The 22,400-nt window shown below is 38.8% G+C and overlaps 1 protein-coding gene across 2 annotated transcripts in view; it reads right to left on the bottom strand.

Moving 5' to 3' along the window:
* The window catches only part of LOC126281722 (histone-lysine N-methyltransferase ash1), a 322,515-nt gene that overhangs the window by 274,761 nt on the left and 25,354 nt on the right, over positions 1-22,400 (bottom strand). For both annotated transcript variants that reach the window (XM_049980899.1, XM_049980898.1), the window contains exons 5-6: positions 20,979-21,266; positions 6,981-7,121 (exon numbers count right to left, since the gene is read on the bottom strand). In XM_049980899.1, coding sequence (XP_049836856.1) covers positions 6,981-7,121; positions 20,979-21,266 — 429 coding nt within the window. The remainder of the gene's footprint in view (positions 1-6,980; positions 7,122-20,978; positions 21,267-22,400) is intronic.

Here is a 22,400-nt window from a genome sequence, read left to right as displayed (position 1 = left end):
GACATATTCTGTGTCTCAACTAAAATACAACACAGGACATAACAGCTACACAACATCAACAACACAGTACACTCACAAATACACTCCACGGTGGAACCTAATAGAGGGGAAAAAATAAAGAAAAAACTAAATTTAGTGGTCTTCACAATAACAAGAAAAACCATCAACATGAGTTTCACACCTGCAAAAAAATATAACCAATAAGCTCACCACATTCTGTAACACTACTACTGTAAGTGAATCAACACAACACAGATTAATTGTATATGTTAATCTTGATCACATACATTACACAACTAACATTATGGGCTTACAGACTTAGCACATTTTTAAGAATTCCTGTTATAGCTTCGAAAAGAATATAAACAGTAAACATTACTAAATAAAATTCTCTCAAAGTACATCTCACGACACATGGCAACACCGCTATGGCATATCTGAATTACTGCAAAGATGGAAAGTTATGCTCTACCTGTGTTTTCAAAGCAACAAAGAGCCAGCCAACAAGCATGAGTACACAACGCATTACTTAACAACCTAGGGCCCACCAAAATTGTATCACAATACAATAACACTGACATTGGCGAGTTCAAATTTTTCATATTTGTTAGGAACAGTGCTCATACCTTTGCAGCTGATGTGCTATTTGAAAGAGAGAGAGAGAGAGAGAGAGAGAGAGAGAGAGAGAGAGAGAGAGAGAGAGAGAGAGAGAGAGAGAGAGAGAGAGAGGAGGGGGAGGGAGGGAAGGAGGAGGGAGGGGAGAGGGAGGGAAGGAGGGAGGGGAGAGGGGAGAAGGAGGGGAGAGAGGGAGATAAAAAAAGGAGGCAACAAACTTAGGAGTTAGGCAATGACTTTAAGGTGAAAATGTACTATAAAATCATTCACACAAGATCTGGAATCAAACAGTACACAAACAACAACTTTTTTTGTAATGTATTTGAACAATGCAAAATTCTACACATTTTAGAATAAAGAAATCCACTAATGTGGTGGCATTTAGCTTAAACTGGTTCGAGGATGTAAATGAACAAGAAGTGTTTTGCATCATGGTGGATCCACAATCCCATATTATTAACTATAGTAAAGGCGTGAATCTTTGGGTTTTGGCGGCGCAAAGACTGTTCCATTAAGTTTTGGGTGTGTATCCACAAGAATTCTCCTTCTAATATTTCCACTGTATAATGTTCAGCCATCTTTGGAGTGAGCAGCAAAACTTCTGCTCCAGTGCTCGCTTTGTGCCTTTATGCTCTTGTACTGCACAAATGCACATGCGGCCACAGATGCAAATGCGCCAGAGATGTGGGTTGGCGGCAAAGACATGCATAATGCACGAGTTACAGCTATGACTTCGCAGTCGATCTGTATTGGCCTATCGATATAGCATTGTGAGCTACAATGTTACGACGTCTTTGTGAGTTTATTACACCAAGTACCGTATTCCATTATCAAGGTTGAAAGGAAACAACTATCTCTATTAATTAAATTGGTCATTAAGCGAATCTTAATTGCCTCCTTCACTATCGAGTCCAAAAAAGATGAGTTGCCAAAATTTTGACGTTATCATACAACATACTGTGACCAGTGTCGATAAGAGTGCTCTGCCACTGCCGACTTGTTAGGTTGTAGAAGTCGTCTGTACCTTCAGTGTTCTGTATATCTTTCTTGGACAGTACAAGTTGTTTGTCCAATGTAAGAAAGGCCACATTCACATGGAATTTTGTAAACTCCAGATTTTCAGAGCAGCAAATCATCCTTGACGGAGCCCAAGAGTGGAGCTGTCTTGGGTGGATAACGAAAAATCACTTTTACTTTGTGTCTGCTGAGAATCAGTCCTATTTTTGATGAAAAGCTACCCAGACATGGCAGGAAGGCCATTGGTTTAAAGGTTTCTTCGTCTTCCTCTGCTTTCTTTGTGGACTCTTTTGGTTTCATTTTCAGTGCCTTCTGTATTTGCTGTGGGGTGTACCCATTGTCTTCAAACACTCTTTGTAAGTGGGAACGTTCATATTGCAGACTGCTTTCGTCAGAAATAATATATGCCCTATGGATCAAAGTTCGGAGAACACTCATCATCTGGGCAGGATGGTGGCAGCTATTTGCACGTAAATACAAATCCGTGTGTGTTGGCTTATGATACACTTTATGTCCCAAGTGCCATCTTCTCTGTGCTGAACCAGAACATCCAAGAATGGAAGGCATCCCTCCTTATCAATTTCCATTGTGAACTTAATTTGATTTTGGAGGGAGTTCAGATGTCTTAAGAAGTCTTGCAAGTTGTGGGACCAAACTACAACGGTATCATCAACATACCTGCAGAATACCATGGGTTTCAAGTGAACAGATTCAAGAGCCTTCTCCTCGAAGTCTTCCATAAATAAATTGGCCACCAGAGGGGATAAGGGACTACCCATGGCGACTCCATCCATCTGTTCAAAAAATTCGTTGTTAAATAAGAAGTACGTCAAGGTCAGAACATGTTTGAATAAAGCTGAAATCTCTTTGTCAAAACTTCTTTCAGTAAATTGTAGAGACTCTGGAAGGGGAAACTTTGTGAATAAAGACACCACATTGAAACTAACCAATATATCAGAAGCGTTCGTTTTCAATGATTTCAGTTTACTAATGGAATCAGCAGAGTTTCTTATGTGGCGAGTACATTTTCCCACAAGAGGCCTCTACAACGATGCCATGTGTTTGGCAACATCATAGGCTGGAGAGCCTCCATTACTCACTATGGGGCAGAGAGGAACACCTTTCTTGTGGACCTTCGGTAGTCCATAAAATCTAGGAGGCACCACACCACTTGGTTTCAATCTCCAAAATGGTGACCATTTGCAGTCAATGTCGTCTTTTCAGTTTGAATTTTCTTTACTTAATTATTCACTGTTGCACCACCTATAACGAAAAAGTTTCTTCCCCTCCTTCTGACCACTTCAGACATTTATAGCCAAATGCAGCTCACACACATCACATTCAAGTTAGCTGCAATTTCCCCATTAGGAATGATATAAATGAGAAATACAAAAAAGTGAAGGTACAGGCGGGAAGGAAAATAGTATGAATATTATATTAAGAATGACAATCAGTGAAGGAAAGAATCTTAAATTTTTAACAAAAACCAGAAATTTAAAACTGGAGAGGTTAAAATTTTACAGTCATAATAATAATAACATGTTGTAGTAGTAGCAGTAGTAGTAGTAGTACCCTCTTTAGCAAAAGAAAACAGCCACTGGAAAGCTCCAGAGGATCACTGGGTTAAAAGAACTTTTTCTTCTCCCCCCCCCCCCCCCCCCCCCCAACATGAAATTCAAATTAAACTTGAATCTGCTGTTTATAATGGCTTACTGTCATGCAACACTGAAGTTGGATAAAGTAATGGTTGGACTTAATTGAAAGTGTAATATGAACAAAAATATGTCAAGACAAATTAAAGCAGTGAAGTTATTTTTTAGATGATGTACTGATCACAGGGGTAAACAACTTCAGCGTTCTTACATGGATAAATAATTTTATTAGTGCTTTGTTTCAGTTGGTGATGCTAACACTATTATCTAATATAATATGACATTTAAGTCTTTCCCGACAGATATTTTGGAGAGAAAATTCTTGAGTAACATGCCAGATCTGAGTGCGAAAGTGGCATGAGATTCCTTCGCCAAATCGAGATGCATTCGTATACAACACTAATGCACCTCAATACATCCTGTCAGCCAATTGTGGTGCCTCAACTTCCACAGTATTTGGCCACAGCTGTTGGCATTAATAAGCATGCAGCTCAGCTACTGCATGACAGACAATCAGACAATATAGCATGGTTCCAAGAAGTTCTTTCACCAATGGGATTTACACGAAACTTCGCAATCTACAGCTCAATCAGTGTACCTGTGCCCACCAATGACAAGAGTTGAATTTTGGGACCTTCTAGAGGAAGAGCCGGAGAAAATATCGAAAAAGATCATCAACACATGGCTGGGTGACTTTATGGCTCAACTGAAGCAAAGTAAAATAGGAAAATATTCTGCACACAGAATGGTATAATGATTGTCAAACTGTGCCAGACATTCGGCCTTCAGATAATGTCAACTTTCTACAAACATGAACTAAGTAAGCAGAAGACATGGCATTTACCTAAAAACCTGAATGCAGAGAAATAAATCAACCATGTGGCAATATCTAGGACATCAATTAAGGAAATTATACATGTTCAAGTACAGCCAGGTGCAAAGTTCAACTCAGATCACAATTAAAATGAATTTCATTCATTTCAGAAAGGCTCAATTAGCAGGAAAGAACCCTTATAGACATGGAGCGGCAAAACTAAAGACCAATCGAGGCGTATTGAAACAGTACCACAAGCAACTAACACTCCAATCTAAGAACTGAGCAGACACTGCCAACAAAATACAACAAGTGGCCAATGTTTCAATTTTGGAAGTTCAGAAAGAAAAAACATAGTTGAAGGTCCAATGATAATACGAAAAACAACACATATACAGACTGATCAGGATTTTTGGAACAGTGTCAGAGACTTCTATCAAACTTTGAGTGTAATCTGAAAGGCTATCAGGCCCCAAGCATATGCTTCAGAGATGAAAATGGGAAAGCTGTGTATTGCCTGAAGTCCCACGATATAATTAAGCCCAGACACAGTGACAGACTTTACCTCTCATACAACACTAAGAATGCAAAAAAAGACCATCTCCCCCCTCCACGATCCATTATCCTAAGTCTTTATGGAGTATATGTAATTACCATGTGCACAAATGACTACACATTACAATACTGAGAGGCGAGAATCAACTACACGCGTGTCAGAGGGAACAAAAGCTGATTACACACAGAAGATGTAATCCCTAAATACTCAAAAGCACATCATCACTAAATTCTGAGATGCATTTCCTTCCACCAGTTTAGTAAACAACTGAGAGCAGTATTGAGAAACAGCTGAAATCATTAAAATTGAACAAAGCTATAGGGCCCAATGGAATTCCTGTCAGATTCTATACAGTGATGGCAGCTGAATTAGGCCCTCTTCTAGATAGTCTATTGTAGGTGCTTCAAACAAAAAAGCCATGCACACTACTTTGAAAAAAGCACAGGTCACAACTGCCTACAAGAAGAGTAGTAGAAGTGATCTACGAAGCTACCCTCCAGTACCTTTGACATCGATTTGTTGTAGAGTCTTAGAACATATACTGAGCTCAAACATAATGAGGTATCTTGAACATAATGACCTCCTCAATGCCAACCAGCATGGATTCAGAAATAATAGGTCACGTAAAACCCAAATCGAACTTTTCTGGCATGACATATTGAAAACTTTAGATCAAGTCGGTTAGGTAGATGCAGTACTCCTCGATTTATGAAAAGCATTTGACTCTGTGCCACAACTACACTTATTGTCAAAATTACTTCCCCTAAGGGAAGTCTTTCCGCTCCCGGGATTGGAATGACTCCTTACCCTCTCCCTTAAAACCCACACCCTTTCATTTTTCCCTCTCCTTCCTTCCTTCCTGACGAAGCAACTGCCAGTTGCGAAAGCTTGTAATTCTGTGTGTGTGTTTGTGTGTTTTGTTCATGTGCCTGTCTGCCGGCGCTTTCCCGCTTGGTAAGTCTTGGAATCTTTATTTTTAATATATTACAATCATATGGGTATCAAGTGAAATTTGTGAGTGGATAGAGGACATTTTGGTAGCGAGGATGTAGTTGTTATCTTGGAATCATCGTCAGATGTAGAAGTAACTTCTGGTTTGCCCCAGGAAAGTGTGTTGGACCCTTTCTGTTCATGTTGTACATTAATAACATTGCATTAATAGTAACCACAAGACTTTTGGAGATGATGTAGTTATCTGACATGAAGTACTGTCTGAAACAAGTTGCATAAATATTTAGTCGGATCTTGGATAAGATTTCAAAGTGGTGCAAATATTGGCAACTTGCTTTAAATGTTCAGAAATGTAAAACTGTGCAGTTCAAAAAAACAAAAAAATGATGTATCGTATGACTATAATGTAAATGAGTCACTGCTGGAATCGACTAACTCATACAAGTATCCGAGTGTTAATATTTTGCAGGGATAGAAAATGGAATGATCACATAGGTTCAGTCCTTGGTAAAGCAGGTAGTAGACTTTGGTTTATTGGTAGAATACTGGTGAAGCGCAATCAGTCTACAGAGAAGACTGCTTACAAATCACTCAGGTGATCGGTTCTAGAATATTGCTCAAGTGTGTGAGATGCATACCAGATAGGAGTAACAGAGGATATACGCAACGTACACAGAGAAGGGAAGCATGAATGGTCACAGATATGTTTGATCCATTGGAGAGTGTGGAAATGAATTGGAAGACTAAGATATACGTAAACTATCTCGAGAACATCTATTAACAAAGTTTCAAGAACTGGCTTTAAATGATGACTCTAGGAACACATTACAATCTCTCACATATTGCTCACACAGGGTTCATGATTATAAGGTTATAATAATTATTGTACATGAAGAGACATTCAAATACTCATTCTGATCCTGTTCCATACATGAATGGAATAGGAAAAAACCCTAATGGCTGATACAATAGGTTGGATCTCCTGCCATACACCTCACAGTGGTTTGGAGGGTGTAGATGCAGATGTAGATGAGAACTAAAACTATAAAAATAAACGAACGATGAAAGGTCTGTGGTCCACACCCTTGTCAGTTGCAACACGACTGCACTAAATACTTTGCAACTCTTTTTAATCATTAGTAGGGTTTATGAACTGTGAAAAGGAAAGAGTGCGTGTGTGTGTGTGTGTGTGTGTGTGTGTGTGTGTGTGTCAATTCTCAATTATGTCAAAACAACTCCTTCACTCATACAAAATAATGTTCACTTAAAAGTAAATGTGCTATTAATAATTAACAATACATTACCAATAATTCTATACATATACTCAATTCTAATACAATAGCCACTGCAAATGCTTTAGAAGATGGCAACTCACCTGATCAAAATTGTTTTCTCTTATAGAGAAAGTCTGATGGGTATTGGAAGAACGACTGGAACGACCACTGTGCGAACTGCATGATGTACTGCCTGAATCTGAGTCAGAGTCACTCCAACTGCAGGAATCACTGTCAGAGCCCTGGATACAAATAATAATAATAATAATAATAATAATAATAATACCTATATTAGCATATTAAGAGAAAAGGAACCAAAAACCTATTTTTTTCTGCTTCTCTACACTATACTTTCCGCACTGACTGTCACATTTGTTGGATAGTAAAGTAAATATAACACTGGTGGTGTTAAAACTGTAAGGCTACCACTGCTGGCCAAGGTCTGTCTTAACTGCTCACATTTTTTTCCATTTTCTGCGATGGTCCTTTAAATGCCCTCAGTCAATCATAAAATTCCTATCTCTTTTCCTTTCAGTGATTTTGCTTTGACTGCTTCAAACTGAAACTGCAACTTAAGAAACTATAATAGTACAAGTTCTCTTCTCTTAAAGTGTTTTTAAGGCATGTAACTGCGATAAACAGGCCTTTTAATTCTAAAACTAGTTTACTGTAATTTCGAGTGCCATGTCTTCCCTATTGCCATTCCCATCAATGATGGCTGCACTGTGTCTTGTTGCCCTTAGGAAATAAACAGACTGAGGTGTCCACTTACTGACAGTAAAGGTCTTCCTACACAAATCCTTTTCCAGTTATCAGTCTGCTCTATGTAGCAGGAAGCAAAGAATATGAAAAAATTATATCCAGTGCATATTTTAGTTACTTTGTAGCGTCAACTGCAATATAAAGTAAGTGCAAAATAAAATTTGCTTCACAGAGAACTAAAAGATAATTCCTTTAGGCAATCACCTATTAAAAGCTGACAAAGGCAGTATAATAACATAAGTATAGGTTTCCACAATGACTATTGAGCAAACATCGTGAAAATATTTAAGAACAAGTTTACTATTTATAAACTCTGCTACTTGATGAAAGGTTTTGGAATATATGTAGAATAGATTTTCTTTGCAATATCTCATGGGAAAGGTATGAAGGTGTGGTGGATGGCTTCTGTGGTAAGACACCATCTCCAAGAAGTTACGAGTTCAGAACAAACTGTGGAAAAGACCATGGCAGGTACACTTATTTAGCTGGAGTTTCAAAATGCAAGAAGGAAATCAACAAAATACAGGTATACTGTGATAGCACAGAAAAGTGTTGGAAAAGTCCAGATTATGTGTATGTGATCAGTAAGGCACAAAGAGTAAAGGTGCTCAAAGGTGATAAGAAGGGTGTATCCTACATTGAGTTTTAACAAGTTCTTGTTATTTTCCTGAATCTAGTCATCAGATATATTAGGAACACTTCACACAATGTGTTTTCAAGAAAATTTCGACTTTTTGTAAGTGGATTATTAGCGAACTGTGTAGTTTTTGTAAGTGCTAAATTTTTTTAAAGAGAAATAATTACTTACCCAGGAATTTATAGCGATACTGCACTGAAATTTATCTTTATTACAGGTAACAAATCTTTTCTGTAACGCTGTTTAAACAGTAGGAGAGGCCTAAATATTTTAACTACTGCATCAACTACAACTTGGCATAAAAATTAAGTTTAACTCATAAAACAAATTCTACTTAGCACGAGTTCCATTGGTGACAAACTTATAAGGGATTGCAGTGTAAGCTAATACTAACAATTTATTTATTTACACGACAAGTTCCGTAGGACCAAATTGAGGAGCAAATCTCCAAGGTCATAGAACATGTAATTACATGAAATTACAATGTAAAAGTAATAACACACAAAAAATAAAATGTTTATGAACCCGAAAAAAGTAACGCCATAAATTTAAGTAAACACAATCAACAATACAACAAGAATCAGCTTAATTTTTCAAGAAACTGCTCGATAGAATAGAAGGAGTGACCCACGAGGAAACTCTTCAGTTTTGATTTGAAAGCACTACTGCTAAGATTTTTGAATTTTTGTGGTAGCTAACAAAGTGACAGTTATTCATATTTCATCACTGAGAGAATTGTTTTCTTAGTGTAAATTTAATGTTTTCAAAAGAAAGTGAGGGCATAATTCACAGAAGACTGGTAAAATATTGGCAGACATTCAAATGCATGTCCATTTGCTGTCTCACCCATGAAGAAGTTTTAAGGATGATTTACAGTCCTGTTTATAAGCCTCTAATATTTCAAATTTAAAGGAATGTTAAAAAGCTTTTCATATGATCAACAATCAAAAGTAATTATTTCTATTTACACATTTTTATACTGTAAAACATTCATACACTTTTCAAGGGACTTATTTTATTATGCAGATCTAGATTTCGGCTAGAAGCTAGCCATTCTCAATGCTATGAACACAAGAAGTACATAGTTAGATGATGCCATTAAATGTTACACGTAATGGCTTAACTCATGTTGTTGTTGTCTTCAGTCCTGAGACTGGTTTGATGCAGCTCTCCATGCTACTCTATCCTGTGCAAGCTTCTTCATCTCCCAGTACCTACTGCAACCTACATCCTTCTGAATCTGCTTAGTGTAGTCATCTCTTGGTCTCCCTCTACGATTTTTACCCTCTTCGCTGCCCTCCAATACTAAATTTGTGATCCCTTGATGCCTTAGAACATGTCCTACCAACCGATCCCTTCTTCTGGTCAAGTTGTGCCAAAAACTTCTCTTCTCCCCAATCCTATTCAATACCTCCTCATTAGTTATGTGATCTACCCATCTAATCTTCAGCATTCTTCTGTAGCACCACATTTCGAAAGCTTCTACTCTCTTCTTGTCCAAACTATTTATCGTCCATGTTTCACTTCCATACATGGCTACACTCCATACAAATACTTTCAGAAATGACTTCCTGACCCTTAAATCTAGACTCGATGTTAACAAATTTCCCTTCTTCAGAAACACTTTTCTTGCCATTGCCAGTCTACATTTTATATCCTCTCTACTTCGACCATCATCAGTTATTTTGCTCCCCAAATAGCAAAACTCCTTTACTACTTTAAGTGTCTCATTTCCTAATTTAATTCCCTCGGCATCGCCCGATTTAATTTGACTACATTGCATTATCCTCGTTTTGTTTTTGTTGATGTTCATCTTATATCCTCCTTTTAAGACACTGTCCATTCCGTTCAACTGCTCTTCCAAGTCCTTTGCTGCCTCTGACAGAATTACAATGTCATCGGCGAACCTCAAAGTTTTTATTTCTTGTCCATGGATTTTAATACCTACTCTGAACTTTTCTTTTGTTTCCTTTACTGCTTGCTCAATATACAGATTGAATAACATCGGGGAGAGACTACAACCCTGTCTCACTCCCTTCCCAACCACTGCTTCCCTTTCATGTCCCTCGACTCTTATAACTGCCATCTGGTTTCTGTACAAATTGCAAATAGCCTGTCGCTCTCTATATTTTACCCCTGCCACCTTCAGAATTTGAAAGAGAGTATCCCAGTCAACATTGTCAAAAGCTTTCTCTAAGTCTACAAATGCTAGAAATGTAGGTTTGTCCTTCCTTAATCTAGCTTCTAAGATAAGTCGTAAGGTCAGTATTGCCTCACGTGTTCCAACATTTCTACGGAATCCAAACTGATCCTCCCCGAGGTCCGCATCTACCAGTTTTTCCATTCGTCTGTAAAGAATTCGCGTAGGTATTTTGCAGCTGTGACTTATTAAACTGATAGTTCGGTAGTTTTCACGTCTGTCATCACATGCTTTCTTTGGGATTGGAATTATTATATTCTTCTTGAAGTCTGAGGGTATTTCACCTGTCTCATACATCTTGCTCCCCAGCTGGTAGAGTTTTGTCATGACTGGCTCTCCCAAGGCAGTCAGTAGTTCTAATGGAATGTTGTCTACTCCGGGGGCCTTGTTTCGACTCAGGTCTTTCAGTGCTCTGTCAAACCCTTCACGCAGTATCTTACCTCCCATTTCATCTTCATCTACATCCTCTTCCATTTCCATAATATTGTACTCAAGTACATCGCCCTTGTATAAACCTTCTATATACTCCTTCCACCTTTCTGCCTTCCCTTCTTTGCTTAGAACTGGGTTGCCATCTGAGCTCTTGATATTCATACACGTGGTTCTCTTCTCTCCAAAGGTCTCTTTTAATTTTCCTGTAGGCTGTATCTATCTTACCCCTAGTGAGATAAGCTTCTACATCCTCACATTTGTCCTCTAGCCATCCCTGCTTAGCCATTTTGCACTTCCTGTCAATCCCATTTTTGAGACGTTTGTATTCCTTTTTGCCTGCTTCATTTACTGCATTTTTATATTTTCTCCTTTCATCCATTAAATTCAATATTTCTTCTGTTACCCAAGGATTTCTAGCAGCCCTCGTCTTTTTACCTACTTTACCCTCTGCTGCCTTCACTACTTCATCCCTCAGAGCTACCCATTCTTCTTCTACTGTGTTTCTTTCCCCCATTGCTGTCAATTGTTCCCTTACGCTCTCCTTGAATCTCTGTACAACCTCTGGTTCTTTCAGCTTATTCAGATCCCATGTCCTTAAATTCCCACCTTTTTGCAGTTTCTTCAGTTTTAATCTACAGGTCATAACCAATAGATTGTGGTCAGAGTCCACATCTGCCCCTGGAAATGTCTTACAATTTAAAACCTGGTCCCTAAATCTCTGTCTTACCATTATATAATCTATCTGATACCTTTTAGTATTCCCGGGATTCTTCCATGTATACAACCTTCTTTTATGATTCTTGAACCAAGTGTTACCTATGGTTTGTATATTACGTACCACTATTATTTCCGCTCAAAGCATATCTACATCTACATGGTTATTCTGCAATTCACACTTAAGTCACCGCCAGAAGGTTCATCGAACCATTTTCATACTACTTATCTATCACTCTACTCTCGAATGGCAGATGGGAAAAAGGGACACCTAAATTTTTCCTTTCGAGCTCCGATTTCTCTTATTTTATTATGATCATCATTTCTCCTTACGTAGGTGGGTCTCAACAAAATATTTTCGCATTCGGAAGAAAAAGTTGGCGATTGAAATTTCGTAAATCGATTTTGCCACAAAGAAAATCACCTTTGTTTCAGTGACTGCCACCCCAATTCGCGTATCATATCAGTGACACACTCACCCCTATTGTGCAATAACCCGAAACGAGCTGCCCTTCTTTGCACTTTTTCGATGTCTACCGTCAATCCCACCTGGTAAGGATCCCACACCACGCAGCAATATTTCAGCATAGGATGGACAAGTGCAATGTAGGCTGTCTGTTTAGCGACTTTGTCATATCTTCTAAGTGTTCAGCCCGCAAAGCTCCGTCTTTGTTTCACCTTCCTCACAAAATTATCTATGTGGTCTTTCCAATTTAAGTTGCTCGTAATTGTAATTCCTAAGTATTTAGTCGAATTGACAGTACTTAGGTTTGTGAGATTTGTAAGTCCCTGTTGATCGGGCTTCACCCACAGTTCATTGAATACTACTGTTTGCAGAAGCCGGGCTGTATGGAGAACACATTGGTTGGTTACATGGTGCCGTATACATGAACTACATATATAAAATTCAAAGGCAGTAAACCACTTCAAATCTGCATGAGAATTACATAAAATGAACCGTAAATAAAATTCTTTACATTGTAGTCCCACTTATTTCATATTTGCCAGCACGTAATAAAATTTCCATGTTCACTCCTTGCGAGTCGGTTTTTATTATTAAAACATCTAAATTATGTCAGATGGGTAAAACTTTTCGATTTTTTTAAAAATTTATAGGACACAAGAAGAAGACACTTGCTGTATACACCTATTAGTTGATTTGCCTTAAATATTTTAAACTTTATATCTCCCTTTATTAAAACATAAGAAGTATATTGTTCATCATATTTACTAAATAGTTCTTAGATGGCGCCAAATGTCAGTCAGATGCGTGGTTGGTGCAATTTGGCTATTCCGCTATAGATATAGAGGATGCTAACCCCATTATCCCTTAAAACCGATTTTCGTTGTAAATGCAAAACAACCAATATACTGAATTGCTGTTAATAATACTGTATATGTATCTGAGCTGAAGTTATCATGGAAGAAATTCTGTTGGTTCAGAATTATAATCAATGTATTCGTACAGTATTATGCAAATGGCTGCTACATATTGGCAAGACGGCAGGTATTACCTCATTCCCCCTGGGTCAAACCCTACACTGTTTCCCAGCAACAAATCTTCGAACAATTCCCAGAACAGCGCATTTTTCATAACAACCTCATAATTAATCAGGTTGCTGTCCGTATTTTTGCAATGGCAGAAGATCTCTAACTCTTCTAGGAGGTCGAGGAACCTGCCCTTCCCGCACTTATGCAGCAACCTCACACTGGGTGTCAAAATGGCACCTTATGTTTTGTTGTAAGTAAATATGCAGCCATACACATCATATTGGGAAGAAAAGATACCATGGAGAAATCGAGTATGGCTGCCTTCCACAAACAGTAGTATTCAATGAACTGCAGGTGAAGCATGATCAACAGGGACTTACAGGCTTTGAGCGGAAATAATAGTGGTATGTAATATACAAACCATATGAGTTAAGCCATTACTTGTAACTTTTGATGACATCATCTGACTATGTACTTCCTGTATTCTTAGCACTGAGAATGGCTAGCTTCTAGGCAAAATCTAGATCTGCATAATAAAATTTAAAATGGATGACTGACTGCTGCACTCTATAATTTACAAGTCTGTATTACAGTAGCTGAGTGCAACCGCATTCTGAATGGAAGGTAGCCTGATGATAGTTCATATTTTTCGATGAAAAAATTCAATATTATAGCTTGTTTCTATTTCTCGGATGATATTTCTTTTTCTCTGGTTTTCTAGTTCATAAGTGCTTGCCGCTGGTGGGGAGGCTTGCGTGCCTCAGTGATACAGATAGCCGTACCGTAGGTGCAACCACAACGGAGGGGTATCTGTTGAGAGGCCAGACAAACGTGTGGTTCCTGAAGAGGGGCAGCAGCCTTTTCAGTAGTTGCAGGGGCAACAATCTGGATGATTGACTGATCTGGCCTTGTAACAATAACCAAAACAGCCTTGCTGTGCTGGTACTGCGAACGGCTGAAAGCAAGGGGAAACTACGGCCGTAATTTTTCCCGAGGGCATGCAGCTTTACTGTATGATTAAATGATTATGGCGTCCTCTTGGGTAAAATATTCCGGAGTTAAAATAGTCCCCCATTCAGATCTCCGGGCGGGGACTTCTCAAGAGGATGTCGTTATCAGGAGAAAGAAAACTGGAGTTCTACGGGTCGGAGCGTGGAATGTCAGATCCCTTAATCGGGCAGGTAGGTTAGAAAATTTAAAAAGGGAAATGGATAGGTTAAAGTTAGATATAGTGGGAATTAGTGAAGTTCGGTGGCGGGAGGAACAAGACTTTTGGTCAGGTGAATACAGGGTTATAAACACAAAATCAAATAGGGGTAATGCAGCAGTAGGTTTAATAATGAATAGGAAAATAGGAATGCGGGTAAGCTACTACAAACAACATGGTGAACGCATTATTGTGGCCAAGATAGATACGAAGCCCACACCTACTACAGTAGTACAAGTTTATATGCCAGATACGAAGCCCACACCTACTACAGTAGTACAAGTTTATATGCCAACTAGCTCTGCAGATGACGAAGAAATTGAAGATCAAATAAAAGAAATTATTCAGATAGTGAAGGGTGACGAAAATTTAATAGTCATGGGTGACTGGAATTCGGTAGTAGGAAAAGGGAGAGAAGGAAACGAAATAGGTGAATATGGACTGGGGCAAAGAAATGAAAGAGGAAGCCGCCTGGTAGAATTTTGCACAGAGCACAACTTAATCATAGGTAACACTTGGTTCAAGAACCATAAAAGAAGGTTGTATACATGGAAGAACCCTGGAGATACTAAAAGGTATCAGATAGATTACATAATGGGCAGGTGTGGACTCTGACCACAATCTGTTGGTTATGACCTGTAGATTAAAACTGAAGAAACTGCAAAAAGGTGGGAATTTAAGGAGATGGGACCTGGATAAACTAAAAGAACCAGAGGCTGTACGGAGTTTCAAGGAGAGCATAAGGGAGCAATTGACAGGAATGGGGGAAAGAAATACAGTAGAAGAAGAATGGGTAACTTTGAGGGATGAAGTAGTGAAGGCAGCAGAGGATCAAGTATGTAAAAAGACGAGGGCTAGTAGAAATCCTTGGGTAACGGAAGAAATATTGAATTTAATTGATGAAAGGAGAAAATATAAAAATGCAGCAAATGAAGCAGGCAAAAAGGAATACAAACGTCTCAAAAATGACATCGACAGGAAGTGCAAAATGGCTAAGCAGGGATGGCTAGAGGAAAAATGTAAGGATGTAGAGGCTTATCTCACTAGGGGTAAGATAGATACTGCCTACAGGAAAATTAAAGAGACCTTTGGAGAAAAGAGGACCACTTGTATGAATATTAAGAGCTCAGATGGAAACCCAGTTCTAACCAAAGAAGGGAAAGCAGAAAGGTGGAAAGAGTATATAGAGGGTCTATACAAGGGCGATGTACTTGAGGACAATATTACGGAAATGGAAGAGGAGGTAGAAGAAGATAAAATGGGAGATACGATACTGCGTGAAGAGTTTGACAGAGCACTGAAAGACCTGAGTCGAAACAAGGCCCCTGGAGTAGACAACATTCCATTGGAACTACTGACGACCTTGGGAGAGCCAGTCATGACAAAACTCTACCATCTGGTGAGCAAGATGTATGAGACAGGCGAAATACCCTCAGACTTCAAGAAGAATATAATAATTCCAATCCCAAAGAAAGTAGGTGTTGACAGATGTGAAAATTACCGAACTATCAGTTTAATAAGTCACAGCTGCAAAATACTAACGCGAATTCTTTACAGACGAATGGAAAAACTAGTAGAAGCCGACCTCGGTGAAGATCAGTTTGGATTCCGTAGAAATGTTGGAACACGTGAGGCAATACTGACCCTACGACTTATCTTAGAAGCTAGAGTAAGGAAGGGCAAACCTACGTTTCTAGCATTTGTAGACTTAGAGAAGGCTTTTGACAATGTTGACTGGAATACTCTCTTTCAAATTCTAAAGGTGGCAGGGGTAAAATACAGGGAGCAAAAGGCTATTTACAATTTGTACAGAAACCAGATGGCAGTTATTAGAGTCGAGGGACATGAAAGGGAGGCAGTGGTTGGGAAGGGAGTGAGACAGGGTTGTAGTCTCTCCCCAATGTTATTCAATCTGTATATTGAGCAAGCAGTGAAGGAAACAAAAGAAAAATTCGGAGTAGGTATTAAAGTCCATGGAGAAGAAATAAAAACTTTGAGGTTCGCCGATGACATTGTAATTCTGTCAGAGACAGCAAAGGACTTGGAAGAGCAGTTGAACGGAATGGACAGTGTCATAAAGGAGGGTATAAGATGAACATCAACAAAAGCAAAATGAGGATAAATGGAATGTAGTCGAATTAAGTCGGGTGATGCTGAGGGAATTGGATTAGGAGATGAGACACTTAAAGTAGTAAAGGAGTTTTGCTATTTGGGGAGCAAAATAACTGATGATGGTCGAAGTAGAGAGGATATAAAATGTAGACTGGCAATGGCAAGAAAAGCGTTTCTGAAGAAGAGAAGTTTGCTAACATCGAGTATAGATTTAAGTGTCAAGAAGTCATTTCTGAAAGTATTTGGAGTGTAGCCATGTATGGAAGTGAATCATGGACGATAAATAGTTTGGACAAGAAGAGAGTAGAAGCTTTCGAAATGTGGTGCTACAGAAGAATGCTGAAGATTAGATGGGTAGATCACATAACTAATGAGGAAGTATTGAATCGGATTGGGGAGAATAGAAGTTTGTGGCACAACTTGACCAGAAGACGGGATCGGTTGGTAGGACATGTTCTGAGGCATCAAGGGATCACCAATTTAGTATTGGAGGGCAGCGAGGAGGGTAAAAATCGTGGAGGGAGACCAAGAGATGACTACACTAAGCAGATTCAGAAGGATGTACGTTGCAGTAGGTACTGGGAGATGATGAAGCTTGCACAGGATAGAGTAGCATGGAAAGCTGCATCAAACCAGTTTCAGGACTGAAGACCACAACAACAACAAGTGAATTCAAAAGTTTTGATTCGTAGATTAAAAATTTAGCCTAAGTTGAAAGTGATTACAAGACCTGGCCACATGTTAAATACATACGCATGACATTAAACTGTAGACAATAAGTATACCTACCTTCATACTGTAAAGCTTGCTACATCATATACTAAAACTGATATTTACAAGAAATTATACAACATTCAGGGTACAACTTGGCATCAGGTGATGTTGACTCTATGTAATATGGAGGACCTAATGACAAAATTTCATTCTATACAGCAACACGTGTTGTTAAATTTTAGAAGTTCTATTAGATCTCACCCTAACCAACACCTATGAAACTGGATCAAAATCGGAAAGAAGTGCCAAAAGTGTTGGCATTTGTGACTGTATTGTAAGGCTTCACTTTAGTTCCCAATCTAATTGCCTCCTTCAAAATCACTACACGTTAAAGAACACTCACCTCCTGCTAACATCTGCCTGCAAAACGAAGTCAATACCGCTTCCTCCTCCTTTTACGAAATAATATGCCACCAATTTTGATTCTGTCTTATGTTTTTCATAGACGGCCTCACATCTGTGACAGCTCAGAGGTAGTTTTATACAGGGTAGTCCATTGATTGTGACCGGGCCAAATATCTCACCAAAAAAGCGTCAAATAAAAAAAACTGCAAAGAACAAAACTTGTCTAGCTTGAAGGGGGAAACCAGACGGCGCTAAGGTTGACCCTCTAGATGGTGCTGCCAGGTCAAACGGATATCAACTGCGTTTTTTTTATTACATATTCGTGTAGTACGTAAAGAAATATGAATGTTTTAGTTAGACCACTTTTTTCACTTTGTGATAGATGGCACTGTAATAGTCACAAACTTATGACTCACAATTTTAGATAAACAGTTGGCAACAGGTAGGTTTTTTAAATTAAAATAAAGAATGTTTTATTTCGGTTGTTCCAATGTGATACATGTACCATTGTGAACTTCTCATTTCTGAGAATGCATGCTGTTACATCGTGATTACCTGCAAATACCACATTAATGCAATAAATGCTCAAAATGACGTCCATCAACCTCAATGTATTTGGCAATACATGTAACGACATTCCTCTCAACAGTGAGTAGTTTGCCTTTCATAATGTTCGCACATGGATTGATAATGCGCTGACACATGTTGTCAGAGTTGTCGGTGGATCACGATAGCAAATATCATTCAACTTTCCCCACAGAAAGACATCCGGGGACGTCAGATCCGGCGAATGTGTGGGCCATGGTATGGTGCTTCAACAACCAATGCACCTGTCATGAAATATGCAATTCAATACAGCTTCAACCGCAAGCAAGGTATGTGCCGGACATCCATCATGTTGGAAGTACATCACCATTCTGTCATGCAGTGAAACAACTTGTAGTAACATCGGTAGCACATTACGTAGGAAATCAGTATACATTACACCATTTAGATTGCCATTGATAAAATGGGGGCCAATTATCCTTCCTCCCATACTGCCACGCCATACATTAACCCGCCAAGGTCGCTGATGTTCCATTTGTCACAGCCATCGTGGCTTTTCCATTGCCCAATAGTGCATATTATGCCGGTTTATGTTACCGCTGTTGGTGAATGATGCTTCGTCACTAAATAGAACACATGCAAAAAATCTGTCATTGTCCCATAATTTCTCTTGTGCCCAGTGGCAGAGCTGTACATGACGTTCAAAGTCGTTGCCATGCAATTCCTGGTGCATAGAAATATGGTACGAGTGCAATCGATGTTGTTGTAGCATTCTCAACACCGACGTTTTTGAGATTCCCGATTCTCGCGCAATTTGTCTGCTGCTGATGTGTGGAATAAGCACGACAGCAGCTAAGACACCTACTTGGGCATCATCATCATTTGTTGCAGGTCGTGGTTGACGTTTCACATGTGGCTGAACACTTCCTGTTCCCTTAAATAACAACTATCCAGCGAACGGTCTGGACGCTTGGATGATGTCGTCCGGGATACCGAGCAGCATACATATCACATGCCTGTTGGGCATTTTGATCACAATAGCCACACATCAACACGATATCGACCTTTTCCGCAATTGGTAAATGGTCGATTTTAATACGGGTAATGTATCACGAGGCAAATACCATCTGCACTGCCGGAATGTTACGCGATGCCACGTACTTACATATTTGTGACTATTACAGTGCCATCTATCACAAAGCGAAAAAAGTGGTAAAACTAAATCATTCATATTTCTTTGCATACTACACAAATATGTAATAAAAAATGGGGGTTCCTATTTTTTTTAAAAATGTTGATACCCTTTTGACTATGGCAGCACCATCTAGCGGGCCAACCATGGTGCCATCTAGTATCCCCCTTCAAGCTAGACGAGTTTCTTTCTTTGTAGTTTTTTCGTCTCATTCTTATTTCGTGAGATATTTGGCCCGGTCACTATCAATGGACCACCCTGCATTATTCAGAAAAAACACTGCCATAGCTTTTGTTTATCACAGCCAATTTTCCTTCTGATTGGCCTAACCCTGGAATTTTATCACAACCCAACACTTCGTTTGATTACAGCACTACAGTATAGTTATTTATTAGGTTGGCATTGTTAGGAGATAAAGCACTAGCAGCATGAATTGTTACATATTTTAAAAAGTTCAACTAATTCAGAATGAAGGAGAACAGTGCTCAAGAAAGTTTACTGCAAAATGTTTATAAGTATGCCAATGCTCTGGCAGTGTCACTGTGTTTCAAATAGAATGAGACACAATAACACGGCAGTCAGTTGCGAGTGCAAACAAATGAGTACTTAGACTGCTCCAAGGGAAAGGAGAGGAATGGGGTAACTACTCCCACATCCCTCTGGCATGGTTGGTTGTCCAAATCCGCATTCTGTGCTACTACAAAAGCAGAAATGGTATAATAGTCATCTGATCCCTTCCGGTCTGACGAGGGTCGTCATGGACCAAATCAGTCTCTTCATTCACTTCAAAGTAAAAAAACAATGAGCAATATACAACAAAAAGAAAAGTGGAATACACTAAGCATTTCGTAAAGGCTACAGCCGAGTTGTTGCTAACACTGTTAGAGGCATGCATAGTGCAATTCAGGCTTGACATCTATACCAGTATAATATGCAACCATAGTTGCAAAAACAATGCACCTAAAATTGCCACTCTGAAGTGTCCACATAATATATGTTACCGTTTTTATTTAATTCCTCTGCTACTGTTTCATTAAGTGTAAACTGCAGGAAAAATAATTACAATGGAAAAGCGGATGGGAATGAATATTTGTAATTTGAAAGGATCGAGGAAGGGGGGGGGGGGGGGGGAGAAGAAGAAGAAGAAGAAGAAGAAGAAGAGTAAACAACAGGAAACATTAATTCCGGGAATGTAAATGCAGGATTACAATGTATCAGTTTTTAAGTATTGAAAAGTGTAGTTAGACTGCCCCACCTGTGAAAGTGAATGCCAAAAATGTCTGGGACAGTTTAGTTACCAACCACAGAAAAAGAACATGAGAATACTTGTTCTGCAAGTTATTTCAGTTTCAGCCAATTAATGAGTGGATGCTCCAGTTCTGTCATAAATATGTTCATAAATTAATGTCACATTGTTGCACTTTAATAGCACGCTGACTTAAAGCTGACACCTGACAAAGCTAAAATAATTTATTTTCTCCATTACCGTCTCATTAGTAAAGTCTTATATTCATGGCTTTGCTAATTACTTGATTTTCTAGAAATTTTATTGAAGCTGCATCATAAATGGTATCCCATCACTTATTTACACAAAGCATAGAGTAACATTCTCCATTGTCATAAGCGCTGTTTTGTCCAACGATTAAACACAAAGTAAATTTAACAAGAGGCAGAACACTCCACTTACTTCAGAATCACTGCCAGAGCTGTCAACCGATTCAGAATCACCAGAATCTCCATCATTATCATCACCATCATCATTATCAACAGAATCGTCACTTTCACTGTCATCATCTCCATCAGTTTCTTCACTCCCACTGCCAGCGGCATCAGCATCATCATCTTCATCCTCATCATCATCTTCTTCTGGCTCCTTACTTTCATCTCGTTTCCCCCTGTCCACTTTTCCTTGACCCCATGGCATCGCTCCTCCTGCCATGGTCTTAGAAGCTTCTAGTGGAGTTGCCGGAGATCCCTAGAACAATACAATTACTAATATTATATATCTACCTTAGTGAAAAGTACGGCTGACTACTACTATGAAACCAAAGACTCCACGAAAGTTATTTCTACAGACTTGCATTTCATTTCAGAAATGCATAGTTTACACAGATTTGCTTGTTTATTTCACTATCATGAAATGCTTTATCGCAGAAAGACAAAAATCAATGAGAAAAAGTATCCATCTAAACAGTTTCCAAACTATGTACAACATTATTTGGGAAGAAAAAAAAAAAAAACTTTTCCCTCTACCTCAAGAAGATAATTTTACGAAGCAAAGATAAAAGTGAATGAAATAAGTTTTTCGCACCAGGTTATAATGATACAGTAAACAAAAGCATTAAAGCTATTTATGAAGTGGAAATAACCTCACAGTAATAAGCTAACAGCAATATGGCTGTCACTTTAGATAATCTTATATCAGAAATAAGACTAGAGAAGAATATGGTTAGACATTTATCTGTATGAAATGGAAAACTCAACTGAGAATATTGGCTTTACAGGCAACAGAAACAAAACATAAATGATATTCCTAGTATTCTGAACTATATGATTCTTCTAGAGAGTGCAGTAGAAATGATTGGGAATGGTTAAGAGAAGTGTCATTTTCCCCACACAACAGATAACTCCATCTTAATTTCCCATGTGCCATGTACACACGGTTTATTGTCAACAGAAGTTAGGTTGACTGACATTTCATAAATTCTATATCAACAAAAATGATCAACATTAAAAAAAGAATGTAACTGGATGAATAAAAAATCTACACAAGTGGCAGCAGGAGAAAACACATGTTAAGGTAAGGAAATTTGCAAGTTTTTGGAACCAGTGGTTCCTTCTTCCGGCAGAAGGGTTGAAGAGGAAGGAACAGGGGTGAGGAAAAAGACTGGCGAGGTTTACGAAATGGGAGAGTTCAGAAAAGTCATTAAGATCCCAAGGTCAGAGCAGACTTACCGAGGGGTTGAGAAGGAAAGTTTGATTGTTGGGGACTGCACCGGCCGAGCAGAGATTACTGACAAAACAACATGCACGAGTTATAAAGGACAGAAACCTAGGAAAATAAAAGACACAGAAAACTAAAAGAGAGCAAATAAGGCAGTAATTACTG

The sequence above is a fragment of the Schistocerca gregaria genome, chromosome 7 (assembly GCF_023897955.1).
Source record: "Schistocerca gregaria isolate iqSchGreg1 chromosome 7, iqSchGreg1.2, whole genome shotgun sequence".
Classification (NCBI taxonomy): Eukaryota; Metazoa; Arthropoda; class Insecta; order Orthoptera; family Acrididae; genus Schistocerca; species Schistocerca gregaria.
This window is presented reverse-complemented; position numbering and strand designations above follow the sequence as displayed.